Source organism: Dipodomys spectabilis, unplaced genomic scaffold, assembly GCF_019054845.1.
Source record: "Dipodomys spectabilis isolate Male_0828 unplaced genomic scaffold, ASM1905484v1 ptg000366l, whole genome shotgun sequence".
In the NCBI taxonomy this organism is placed as follows: Eukaryota; Metazoa; Chordata; class Mammalia; order Rodentia; family Heteromyidae; genus Dipodomys; species Dipodomys spectabilis.
In genome coordinates, this window is record NW_024871043.1 from 2,187,337 (window position 1) to 2,200,000 (window position 12,664).

A 12,664-nucleotide genomic window follows, 5' to 3' on the forward strand; every position below is an offset into this window, starting at 1 on the left:
TTGCTCGCCCAGTGAGCTGGCTCATTGTGACCCTGACTCACGCCCGAGTTCCTCAGGCACCTGCCCCTCCCTGCAGATAGGCCTGGGAAGGTGGGCACAGCCCATCTTAGCATCCTGCCACCCCCTGGCTTGGCACTTCCCCCGACCCCAGCTGGCCTCCATTCGTGCAGCTGTCTGTGGACCATCCCTGAGAGCTGCCTCCCCGCCACCCCCTTCCCAGGGCTGGGTGGGGGGCGGGCAGGGGCGGCGCAGCCAGCTGAGGAGCGATGATTTCCTGCCCTCACCCGGCCTCGCCACAGCTTCCTGCCACAGATGGGCGGGCGGGCTGCGCAGAGGAGAGGGCTCCAGTGAGGGGCAGGCATGGGACTCGCACAGGGTGGGTAGCGCTCGAGACCCAGCTCCAGGCCTCACCTGACCCCCAGCAGGCACCGGGATCTTCCTGAACCACTGTTCACCCTGCTTAATCCAGCCAGGGAGCGAGTCCTCCATCTTTGAAGGCCCCCCGACCTCTCCCACCAGGCTCCAGGCTGGCCCCCGGGCCTTTGTGCAGCTGGGCCTGGCGCAGGGTCTCCTGCAGATGGAGACCAACGGCCTGACTCCCTTCGCGCTGGGCCTGCTGCTGCTGCCCGTCCTGACCACACTGCTGGCCGCACTGTGTGCTCGCTGCCGAGAGCTGCCCGGTAAGTGGGGAGCTGGCAGACACTGGGTACCGGAGTGGGGGATGAGCATGGTGGGGGGCGGGGGCGGACATGGCTGGTCCTCCCAGGCTCACTGGCTCTCTTTTCCCACAGTTTCCAACGACATGGATTCTGCAGACAGGTCAGTCTCTCCTGGACCCAGGGTGGGGTAGGACCTGCGCCTTGCTGTACCCTGTGTCTAACCTGTCTCTCTCCTGCCAGCTTGTACCCACGGAGCATCCTGATCAAACCACCCCGTGAGTACTGAGGCTTCTCTTACCCATATTGCATGGGGGGATGGGGGGCATCATGTCAGAGTGCCTGCCTGCAGCCCCCATCCCAGAACCCACATGGCTGGTGTCAGGGGGAGGTGGGAGTCCTCAGGCCTGTCTGGGGCCTGGTTTTCTGGGGACAAAGCTGTCCTTAGAATCTTTGATGATGCCTGGAGTCTCCCACTCAAGCATGGCTCTGTCCTCAGACCCGCCTGCCCACTATCTACCCGTGACCTCTTACCCGCCTGTGATCTCCTACCCACCCCTGACCCGACCCGACCAGCTCCCCATCCCGTGAGTACCCCATCTTCCTCCAGATCCAGGCTGCCCCTTACCTTCTTGGATTGGGGAGAGGGCTCTTTCTCTATGGGAACCCCTCAATCAGCCCCTTACCTACATCTGATGCCTGATCTTTGGTTCCCAGAAGGTCCCCACAGCCCTTCGGGGCTTCCCATCGGCTGCCATCTCCCCAGCAGGACTCAGATGGTGGTAAGGAAGGGGTTCGGGGCTTGAGGGGGCTGAGGCTGGGCAGAAGAGAGGGCTGGCTGGAGCTAACACAGTGTTCCTCTTGCTCTGTCTCCAAAGCCAACAGCGTGGCCAGCTACGAGAACCAGGGTGCGTCCAGGATCCCTGGTACTCGGCTGGGTAGGGAGCTGAGGCCCGTCCTGGGCCATGCTGATCCCCGTGTCGTTACCCCAGAGCCAGTATGTGAGGATGAGGAAGAAGATGAAGATGAGAATGATTACCCCAATGAGGCGGGCTACCTGTGAGTGACCTGGGTGGGGGAAGGGCGGGCAGGGCTGAGGCTCAGAATCCTCCCTCACCCTTTCTGTTCTTCTTCCCAGGGTAGTCTTACCTGACAGCACCCCAGCCACCAACCCTGCCACCCCCTCTGCCTCTGCCCCTGGGCCCAGCAGCTCTGGCCTTCGAGACAGCGCCTTCTCCAGTGAGTTGAGTTGGGATGTCTGTCCATTCCCCTCCCCCACGTGCCAGCAGCTCCTCCTTTCTTCCCTCTCTTGTAATGATTGCTCCCCTTCCGTTTCCTCCTTCATGTCCAACTTCCTGCTCTGGGCTCCCCTTTGCTAGCTACATCATTCATGTCTGGGAGATTTCTTTGACTTCATTCTTTTACCTTTCAACTTGGTGTCTCCTATTCAGAAATTCTTTTTTGATTTTGGAATGTTCTTATTGAATAACGTCCTATTCTCTCTCTCTCTCTCTCTCTCTCTCTTTCTTTCTCTCTCTCTCATTGGTTGTGAGACTGTTCTAAACTCAGGGCCTGGATGCTGTCCCTGAGTCTCTTTGTGCTCAAGGTTAGGGCTCTTACCATTTGAGCCACAGCACTACTTCTGGTTTTTGAGTGGCTAATTGGAGATAAGAGTCTTATGGGGACTTCTCTGCCCAGGCTGCCTTCAAACGATGATCCTCAGATCTCAGGCTCCTGAGTAGTGAGGATTACAGGCGTGAGCCACTGGTGCCCAGCTCCTTTTTTTTTTTTTTTTTTTTTTTTAAGTCAATCCTGGGGCTTCGTGGCTTTGGGTGCTGTCCCTGACTTGAACCACAGCTCCACTTCCGGCTTGTTTTTGGAGCTTAATGGGAAATGAGAATATCACAGCCTTTTCTGCCCACACTGGCTTTGAACTGTCATCCTTAGGTCTCAGCCTCCTGAGTAGCTAGGACTGTAGATATGAACCACTAGAGCCTGGCTCCTGGAAGTTTTCTACTGTTTGCTTTCTGGTCTGACTTTTCCTTTGACCTAGCTTTTCTCCCTTGTTTAATATTACCTCCTGAGCTTTCCTCATGACCTGTGAACCTCCATTTACTACGCTCCTTTTCTCCATAGCTTGGGCATCGCTTTCCTGAAACACCAAGGATCAAAGTGTTTGGATTTGGGAATATTTGCATGTGCATAATGGATACTTTGCGGGATAGGATCTGGATCTCAACATAAAATTCATTTGTTTTATGTACACGTAGCCTCAGCGTGGATAACACATTCTAATGCGTTAAATTATTCGGTGCCCAAAACTAACTTTCATGATGGATTGTTTTTACTTGTGGCATCTCATTAGACACTCAGGAGGTTTTGGATTTGGGACATTTAGATTAAGGATGCTTAGCCTCTAATAAATCTGCATTATGCCTTCCACACCCTGGCTCCATTTGTCCTACAGAGTTCCAATTTGACACCTCTCTCCTGAATGCCAGACTGTCTATCCAAGTGGTTCTTTTCATCCATCCATTCATTCACTCATTGATTCACTCATTGTTTACTGGGTATTGTCTGCTAGGCTGTTGCTTTAAGGAGTCCCTGCAGCAGACCGGGCTTATAAAAGAGCTCTCGTATAGTTGAAGGCTTATCACACGGTATATATATTAAGTTCAATAAAGCTCAAAGTTCCAGGTGCACTAGTTGCCACCATAGTGAAGTTATTTGTTTTATGTATTGTTTTTTGTTTGTTTGTTTGTTTTGTCGGCCACCATAGTGAAGTTACTTGTTTTATGTATTGTTTTTTGTTTGTTTGTTTTGTCGGTCATGGGGCCTGGACGCTGTCCCTCAGCTCTTCAGCTCAAGGCTAGTGCTCTACCACTTGAGCCACAGCACCACTTCCGGCTTTTTTCTGCTTATATGGTGCTGAGGAATCGAACCCAGGGCCTCATGCATGCGAGGCAAGCACTCTACCACTGAGCCACCTTCCCAGCCCTTAATTTATATATTTATTTGGAGACTTTTTCTTTCTTTCTTTCTTTCTTTCTTTTTTGCCAGGCCTGGAGCTTGAACTCAGGGTCTGGGTGCAGTTCCTGATCCTCTAGCATGCTAGCATGCTACCACTTGAGCCACAGTACCACTTTCTGGCTTTTTCTGAGTAGTTTGTTGGAGGTTGAGAGTCTCTTGGGGACTTTTCTGCCCAGGCTGGCTTTGAACTACCCTCTGAGTTGGAGACATTTTTGATATGTAGCCTAGCCTGCCTAGAACTTCTGGGCTCAAGCGATCCTACTTCATCCTCCTGAATGGCTGGGACTACATGCATGCACCAGTGTGCTGGCTCAGGATTGATTTATATAATAGACCTGTGGTGGCCTGGGCTGTGCCGTAGGCCTTATTTACTTATTCACTGCTTAATCCTGGCAAAATCCCTGTGAGATGGCTTCTTTTACTGATTTTACAGATGAGGAAACGGAGGCTCAGGAAACGGAGCCTAGGTAACTTGAGGTTGCTCTATTCCCATTTGAACTGGGCTCTCTGGTTCCTAAGCCTATCTTATTCACACAGTTCCTCACTGAAGACCCAAGCCAGAGGGCAACCAGCACCTGGGAAGTAGTGGCAAAGGCAGTGTTGGAGAGCAGCCTGGGGAAGACGGGGGATCAGTTGGGCCATACATGATGCCAAAGTCCTCCACTCTGAGCTGCCCTGAGTCGCTGGGGCCCTCCTGTGCTGTGGCTGCCTGTCCTGCTGCTGCTGCTCTTCCTCCTTCTCCTCCACTTCCTCCTCCTCTCCCTCCTCCCCCTCCTCCTCTTCTTCCTTCTTTGTTTGGTAGAGGGACTCAAACTCAGGGCCTGGATGCTGTCTCTGAGCTTTTTCACTCAAAGTTAGCGTTCTTCAACATTGAACCACAGCGCCACTTCCTTTTTGTCTGGTGGTTAATTAGAGATTAAGAGGCTCACAGACTTTCCTGCCTGGGCTGGCTTCGAACCAGGATCCTTAGATCTCAGCCTCCTGAGTAGCTAGGATGGCTGGCTTGTCCTGTTCCTTCCTTCTATTGGTACCGGTCCGAGGGGTCCTCTGTCCCCAGCCATCGTTGCCCTGGCCACTGTTCTTACTTGGCTAGAATGTTCTCTCTGCACCCTGTGGGATTAGCTGGGGTGGCTTGTAGTGGAGTCTCAGAGTATCTGTCCTTGGGCCCCTGGGAAAGGTGGCAGTGGGCCGGGAGTGACAGCGGGTGGCTTCTGATGGCTTTTGTACAGTGGAGTTTGGTGAGGACTATGTGAACGTCCCTGAGAGCACCGAAGCGTCCCTGGGTGAGTGACCCCTGCCCACCCCCCCAGCTGCCCCCAGCCCCTTCCCCTCTCTCGGGGATCCTGCCCACCCCACTCCATGTGGCCTGCCCTGTGGGTCCTGGCTGCCCTCCTTCTGAGCTGTCCCCACAGATGGCAGCCGGGAGTATGTGAACGTGTCTGAGGATCTGCCGCCAGAGTCTCAGACGGAGCCTGGTATGTGTGGGAGCAGAAATGGGGTGCTGCTGTGACCCAGCCAGATAGACTGCAGGGTGAACACCAACCTGCCCTGCTCTGCTTCCCTCACAGCCGCCCTGAGCCCCCTGGAGATGGAGGAAGAGGAAGGAGAGGCTCCGGATTATGAGAACGTGTAGGAACTGAACCCGGACCCTGGTGAGTGGCCTGGCTGCCGGCTCAGGCCCTCCCTGAGGACTTCTTTCCTGACCACCCCAATATCTAGGCCTGCGCCCCATGGTTCTGAGGCCCTCCAGTCCCCCCGGCCTCCTGAACTCACCATTGTGTGGCAGCTGAGACATCCCAGAAGCAACTCTGGGGAGGGCTGAGCAGGCGGCCTGAGAACCCCTAACTTATTGTCACTTCGGGGTCCAGTCTGTGTCCCCGACACTCTGCACCTTCTGACACTCTGCCTGAGAAGGAAGCTCTCTGTCCCAGCCCCCTCTGTGTCATGGAATAAAGGACCCTGAGGTCTGAGTCCTCTGTGCTGTGATGCCCCAGGAGCTGAAGGTGGGGGGCGGGGGGGGGGGGTTTCTAGTCTCTGAGTGTGAGTGTATGTGTGAGTGAGTGTGGATTATATTTGAGTGTGTCAGGATATATGTGTTTATGCAAATGAATATGATTGTGTGTGTGTGTGTGAGAGAGAGAGAGAGAAAGAGAGAGAGAATGTTATGTTTCTGTGGGATGCATCCTCCCTCAGAACTCCTGATAAAGCCCTCGCCTAACACAGATGGTGCTGAGACCCCGGGACACTGTGGCTTGCCCTCCCTCCCCCCCCCCTCTCTTTCTCTCTTGGGTCCAGTCATGAGATCTGAACTCTGGGCCTGGGCGCTGTCCCTCAGCTCTTCAGCTCAAGGCTAACGCTCTACCACTTGAGCCACAGCACCACTTCTGGCTTTTTTCTTGTTGCTTATGTGGTGCTGAGGAATCGAACCCAGGGCCTCAGGCATGCAAGGCAAGTGCTCTACCACTGAGCCACCTTCCCAGCCCCTCTTCCTTCCTTTCTTTCTTTCTTTCTTCCTTCCTTCCTTCCTTCCTTCCTTTGGCGCTGATATTGGGGCTTGAACTCAGGACCTCATACTCTCCCTTGGCTTTTTTTTTACTTTAAGGCTGATGCTCTACCACTTGAGCCACAGCTCTACTTCTAGCTTTTTTGCTGGTTGGACCTAAGAGTCTCAAGGACTTTCCTGCCTGGGCTCACTTTGAACCACGATCCTCAGGTCTCAGCCTCCTGAGCATGAGCTGCCAGCACCTAGCTCACTGAGTGGGGTCTCTGAGTGGGGGCTTCTGAGTGGGGTCTCTGATCCTTGTTGGCACTTTTGCGGTTCAGGACACTTCTCCCCACGAGACCCCACAAAGCACAGTAGTGGCTCACTCGCTCGCTGGGATGGTGGCAGAGCAGGTGTGGGGACTCTGGATGGGAAGTGTGTGTGAACATAGTGTGTGGGTATAGCAAGACTGTACCCACAGATTGGGCTCTCTGTCCTTGGGGTGCAGGGCTGGCCCTGATGACCACAGGGGGCTCCCAGCTCTTGCTTCTGTGGCTCTCAAACCAACTAAAGATGGTCGAAGACAGTTGGGTGGGGTGTGCCACCCTCCCTCTGGGGATGCTGAGCGCCCAGAGTTCTAGACCTGTCAAAGAAATAAATGAAAGGCCCAAGTTCATAGGCAGGGCAGCCCGGTTCAAGCACTGCTGGCTGGACGGTGGAGCGATGCCTGCTGCTTGGACACGGTGGCCTGGGGTCAGGGCTGGAGCTCCCCTGTGCTTCTGGTACCAGTGTTCTGTGAACCGTGCCTGGACTACCAGTGCCCAGTGGGTCCTTGGTTTCTCTGGCTTGGCTCCATCTCCCTTTGTTCTGGCCCCCAGGTTCCATTCATTAGGGGTCTGGAAGCTGTTGTCCAGCCTCCACCTCAGGAAGTGAGCCCACAGCTGGGCCCTACAAGTGGCCACCCGGCCAGTAGGAGCAGCCCAGGATATAAGCCTCTCATGACTGTCACTAACGACGTGGAAGGATGTAGCTCTGGGCTCCCCCAACTTGAGGGGCCAATGAAGCTGTCAGGGGAGGGTGGGCCAGAGAGGGACAGGGCCAGCTTTATGGGTCGAATGAGACAATTCCCTGACCCTTGGCTTCCTGGTTATGTGGGCTAATAAATTACAGATTGTAACTGGCTTGACTTTGGGAGTGTCTGCCATAAGGACTCAGGTACCGCGCATATTTCTCCACTCACTGCATCAACATGTCCAAGGAGAGAATGTTGGTTCAGAGCGGTCATTTGCTTAAAGGCACACAGCTAAAGAGGTAAAATCTGTGATTAGATCTGTGTATTCTAGAGTCGCTGCCATACTGCCTGCTGACCTGCTGGTTCTAGATGAGTATGGAATGCCAGCTGCCCTGGTAGGACAGAAGCTCATCAGACAGGAGGGTCTAGGAATTCTGGGTGGACCAGGTGGACTTCAGTCATTTCATGGGTGGCAGGGGAGGGGTGGAGTAGAAGCCGTTGGAGGCACCTTGGTGCCTGGCTGAGGGATGCAGAAACTTTTCCTGATGAAGTATACTTGGAAAACAATCTAGCAGCATCTACTGAAGTTGAAGTTGCTCACATCCTAGACCAGAAGTGTTCTGAATTTCAGATTCGTTTGAATCTTAATTTTTGTCAGTTGTGGGGCTTGAACTCAAGGCCTGGACTCTGGCCCTGAACTTTTTGGCTCAAGGCTAGTGCTCTACCACTTTGAGCCACAGCACCACTTCTGGTTTTCTGGAGGTTAACTGGAGATATGAGTCTCACAGACTCTCCTGCCTGGGTTGGCTTTGAATTGTGATCCTCAGATCTCAGCTTCCTGAGTAGCTAGGAATACAGGTGTGAGCCACCGGGGCTCAGCTTGTTGGGATTTTTGCCTATTTACATGTATATACAAAAGAGGTATGTTGGGAGTATGATGTAAATCTAAACATAATATTCATTTCTGTTTCATATAGACCTTAGACATATCCTGAAGGAAATTCAATGGAATATATTTAGTGTACCTGCATTTTGATGAGATCAGGTGTGGAATTTTCCACTTGTCAACACTCAAAAGGTTTTGGAAGCTGGCTGGGTGACTCATGCCTGTAATCCTAACTATTCAGAAGGTTGAAATCTGAAGGTTGTGGTTCAAAGTCAGCCTAGGCAAAAAATGTGAGGCTAGTTTCCAAATAACCAGCAAAAAGCTGTGGAAATGGAGCTCAAGTGGTAGATTGCAAACCTTAACAGCACCCAGGCCCAGAGTTCAAAGCCCCAGTGGGGAGGGAGGGTGGGAGGGAGGTAGAGAGAGAGAGAGAGCCTTTTTTTTTTTTTTTTGCCAATCTTGGGACTTAAACTCAGGGCCTGGGCACTATCCCTGAGCTTCTTTTGCTCAAGACTAGCACTCTACCACTTGAGCCACAGTACACAGTACTACTTTTTGGCTTGTATTTGAGTCTCACGACTTTCCTGCCTGGGTACCTTCAAACCATGATCATCAGGTCTCAGCCTCCCGAGTAGCTAGGATTAGGGGTGTGAGCCACTGGTGCCCGGCAATATAGCCTTTATAACACCCCCTTGCAGATTCAAATTACATATTCATAAATTAACAATTTATATTCATAAGGCGAGGGCTCCAAGAAACTGCATCCTTTATCACATCTTTGTTTCTCTTTTCTATTTCCCAAATGTATCTGATGCCAGAACCTTTAAAAACACATTACTGTTTCTTAGACCACCCTGAGACATCTAGAGAGAGTCTTTTGCTCTTGACTTCCCATATTCTTTCCTTCTCCTTCCAGAGACACCACCTAACAGTCCTGTAAGGTGGCTTTGGTGGGACTGACTTCTGAGTTGTGCATGTGACCCAGGACTGACCAATCACCCTATCCCATTCCCTGGCTGAAGTGATTGATGGATGTAATAGCACAGGTCTGACCAATCAGATCCCTCCTTGAGACTTTAGGGGGAAGATGCTCTTTATCCACTGAGGTTGACAAGACCAGGAAACAGGGCCTGGAGCCCTGTTGACTTCCTGCCTGACGGTGCAGGCTCCATGGGAGTTAACTGTGCCAATGAACAAGAGAAAACGCATCCTGGATCCAATGGTCCTGAGCTACATGGATGAACAAGACAAGCTACAGGCCTTCTTTGAGTCAGATTTTCTATAACTTACATCAAAAACATTCCTAAATGATAGGCTAGCTAATGTTCTTGTTACCAACTCCCTATCAGTCAGACACTGGTGGTGAGTCTCAGTGATCAATGTGGAAAACTTGCAGATTCCCTGCCCACCCCCCCCCCCACCCCCGCCCTGTGAACATCTTCCGCCATCTTTTCATGTCACAGCTCAACAGGTCTATCTACAGCAGGTGACCTGTCTCTCCATCATATACCAGCTTCATCTCTCTTGGAGCCCCATCTCACACAGCCTTGCCCTGTGATGGGTCTGGAAGGTCTGGGGAATCACATCCTGCTAGGTTCCCATGGAGGAAGTAAGACAAAATCCCCCCAGCATCCCCAGCAAAAGCCCTGGCATTACTCTGATTGGATGAGCTTGGGATTTCCCTGAGCCAATCACTGGCAAGGAGAACACTGGGCCTTGAGGAGGTAGACTCATCCATGTTATATATTTCTATTCCCAACTCTAGATGGGAGGTACCCTAAGAAAATCGGGTGGTGAGGTGGCTGGTGAAGTGCCCGTGTCTCTCAGGAATGAGATTGTCTTTTTCTACAGATGTAGGCCTGTGGCTGTGGGGGCAACAGGAGATTTGAGAGGGGTAGGAGGCAGGTTCCTGAGAGCACAGACTGAGGTCCTGGATCCACCCATTCCTGAAACCATCCTGGGTTTAATAAACATCCTTATTTGGCATAGCCTAGCTTCAGCTGGGTTTCTGTTTTTTGCAAATGAAAGAGTCTTGACTCAGACAGGATGCTGTGGGAGCATCAGCTTTATCACCCAGGGCCCCCATCTCCAGACACCTACCATATGCCAGGCAAGGGCCGTACACTTATACACCCTCTGTCCCTACTGGGATCCCTGTGTAGGTTTCTCGTTGATGCCGTTTTGCAAACAGAAACTCAGAATAGATGGCCAGGCTTGGCCAAGGCAGAAGTCTGCCTTTCTTTCTTTCTTTCTTCCTTCCTTCCCTCCTTCCCTCCCTCCTTTCTTTTTCTTTCTTTCTTTCCCTTTTTCTTTTTCTTCTTTTTGTCGGTCATGGGGCTTGAACTCTGGTCTGGGCCTGGGCGTTGTCCCTCAGCTCTTCAGCTCAAGGGGAGGGCTCTACTGCTTGAGCCACTGCGCCAAGTCCGGTTTTTCGAGTGGTTTATTGGAGATAAGAGTCTCATGGACTTTCCTGCCCCGGCTGGCTTTGAACCGAAATCCTCAGATCTCAGCCTCGAAGTAGCTAGCATTACAGGCATGAGCCACCGGCGCCCGGCTTCTTTTTTCTTTCTTTCTTTCTTTCCCTTCCTTCTCTCTCTCTCTCTCTCTCTCTCTCTCTCTCTCCTTCATTCTTTTTTTTTTTCCCGGTCATGGGGCTTGAACTCTGGGCCTGGGCACTGTCCCTCAGCTCTTCAGCTCAAGGCTAGCACTCTACCACTTGAGCCATAGCGCCACTTCTGGCTTTTTCTGCTTATGTGGTGCTGAGGAATTGAACCCAGGGCATGCAAGAAAAGTGCTCTACCACTGAGCCACCTTCCCAGCCCCTTCCTTCCTTTCTTTCTTTCTTTCCTTTTGTTTCTTTCTTTCTTTCTTTCTTTCTTTCTTTCTTTCTTTCTTTCTTTCTTTCTTTCTTTCTTTCTTTCTTTCTTTCTTTCTTTCTCTCTCTCTCTCTTTCTTTCCTAATCCTGGGGCTTGAACTCAGGGCCTGGGTGCTATTCCTGAGCTTCTTTTGCTTAAGGCTAGCACTCTACCACTTGAGCCACAATGCAACTTCTGACCTTTTCTGTTTATGTGGTACTGAGGAACTGAACCCAGGGCTTCATGCATGCTAGGCAAGCACTCTACCACTAAGCCACATTCCCAGCCTCTTTCTTGTGTGTGTGTGTGTGTGTGTGTGTGTGTGTGTGTGTGTGTGTGTGTGTGTGCGCACGCGCGCCAATATTAGGGTTTGAACTCAGGCCCTGAGTGCTGTTCCTTATCTTCTTTTCACTCAAGGCTAGTGCTCTACCACTTGAGCCACAGCTCCACTTTCAGTTTTTTGGTAGTTCATTGGAGATCCAGTCTAATAGGCTTTCTTGCCTGGGCTGACTTCAAACCACCATCCTTAGATCTCAGCCTCCTGAGTAGCTAAGATTACAGGCGTGAGCCACTAGCCAGTGCTTGGCTCACCTCTCGCTTCTGAGTGGTTCAGGGCCAGCCCAGCCCTTACCCAGGGTGCTCCCTCAAGCCTTTCTTTCCATCTCTGTCCCTGACCCAGGGCAGCGTAGGCCACTCAAGAGTGCATCCTTCCTGGAACTTCTCATAGGGACACAGACCTATGTGAGCCAATGTGGGGGATGCCATGGGGGCTGGATGGGCCCCTGGGAGGCTGAGGTTGAGGGGACACTGGGAGCCCTCTGGGCCTCCCCTGGCCTTCCCGCCTTCCTATTCTTGGGTCTGGGGAGACTCCGACTGCCACTCACCAGCGCCCACCTGGCGCTATACCTCACACCCTGAAACACATGGCCTTCTACTTTTTGCCTGCCTCGTTCTCAGTCTCTGAGCCCCTGCCTCAGTTTCCCCTTGCCTCTGCCTGCCTGGGCATCATCTTGTCTCTGGTCTCCGCGCCTCGCCTCTTATCTGCGTTCCTCTCTCTTCCTTGGTCTGACTCTGTTTCTCGTTCTTTCTGTCCCTTCTGTCCCTGTCTCTCTCTCTGTGTGATCTTTCTCTCGCTCGGTTTCCCTCCTCCTCTCCCTGCCCCTCCCTCCCCACATCCTGAGTTGTCTTGAGGGGAACCGGAAATTTGGGGGATCAGAGAGATACTGGGAGGCTCAGCTGGGGCCTCTGCCTAGAGATAATGTGCTGGGTGGGGGAGGGGCAGGGGCAGGGCCCGGGCTGTCCCAGCTGCCGGAAGGCGGGGCCTGCCACCCGCCACCTCCAAGCCCACCGCGCACCTGCTGAGTGACAGTCAGTCAAGCAACAGGCCTGAGTGAAGACGGGAGGGTTGGGCCCTGGGATGGGAAAAGTGCAGGCCTCCAGCTCCAACCTGTCCCTCCCCGCCCGTGCCTACCTTGACAAGCTATACTTTCTCTGACACCATCCATTCTGGGGTTCACTGCAGCCACAGGGAGGTTGAATGACCCGCCCAAGGTCATATAGCCGTGAATGCTTGACACGACAGGACTCTGGTTATTACCAACGTTGGGGCTGGCGGTATCATGTCTTATTTCATTTTATTATCGTATCTGACTTTATTTTGTATTTTATTTATTTCTTTTAGACAAGTTCAATCTATGTAGCGGAGGCTGGCCTTGAACTTGAGATCCTCTTGCCTCAGGATC

At 52.4% G+C, this 12,664-nt stretch overlaps 1 protein-coding gene across 2 annotated transcripts; it reads left to right on the plus strand.

The window, feature by feature from the left end:
* Positions 1-313: 313 nt before the first annotated feature.
* Positions 314-7,227, plus strand: Lat (linker for activation of T cells). Of its 2 annotated transcripts, XM_042666852.1 has the most exons (12): positions 314-680; positions 792-819; positions 900-934; positions 1,156-1,243; positions 1,374-1,438; positions 1,535-1,564; positions 1,649-1,715; positions 1,795-1,895; positions 4,916-4,969; positions 5,099-5,161; positions 5,255-5,338; positions 7,047-7,227. In XM_042666852.1, exons 1-11 carry the CDS (start codon positions 578-580, stop codon positions 5,317-5,319), a joined length of 699 nt encoding a protein of 232 aa, XP_042522786.1. In that variant the 5' UTR covers positions 314-577; the 3' UTR covers positions 5,320-5,338; positions 7,047-7,227. The 2 variants fall into 2 exon arrangements, with proteins under 2 accessions (XP_042522786.1, XP_042522784.1); XM_042666850.1 differs by lacking the exon at positions 7,047-7,227 and having other exon boundaries at positions 5,255-5,656.
* Positions 7,228-12,664: the final 5,437 nt, after the last annotated feature.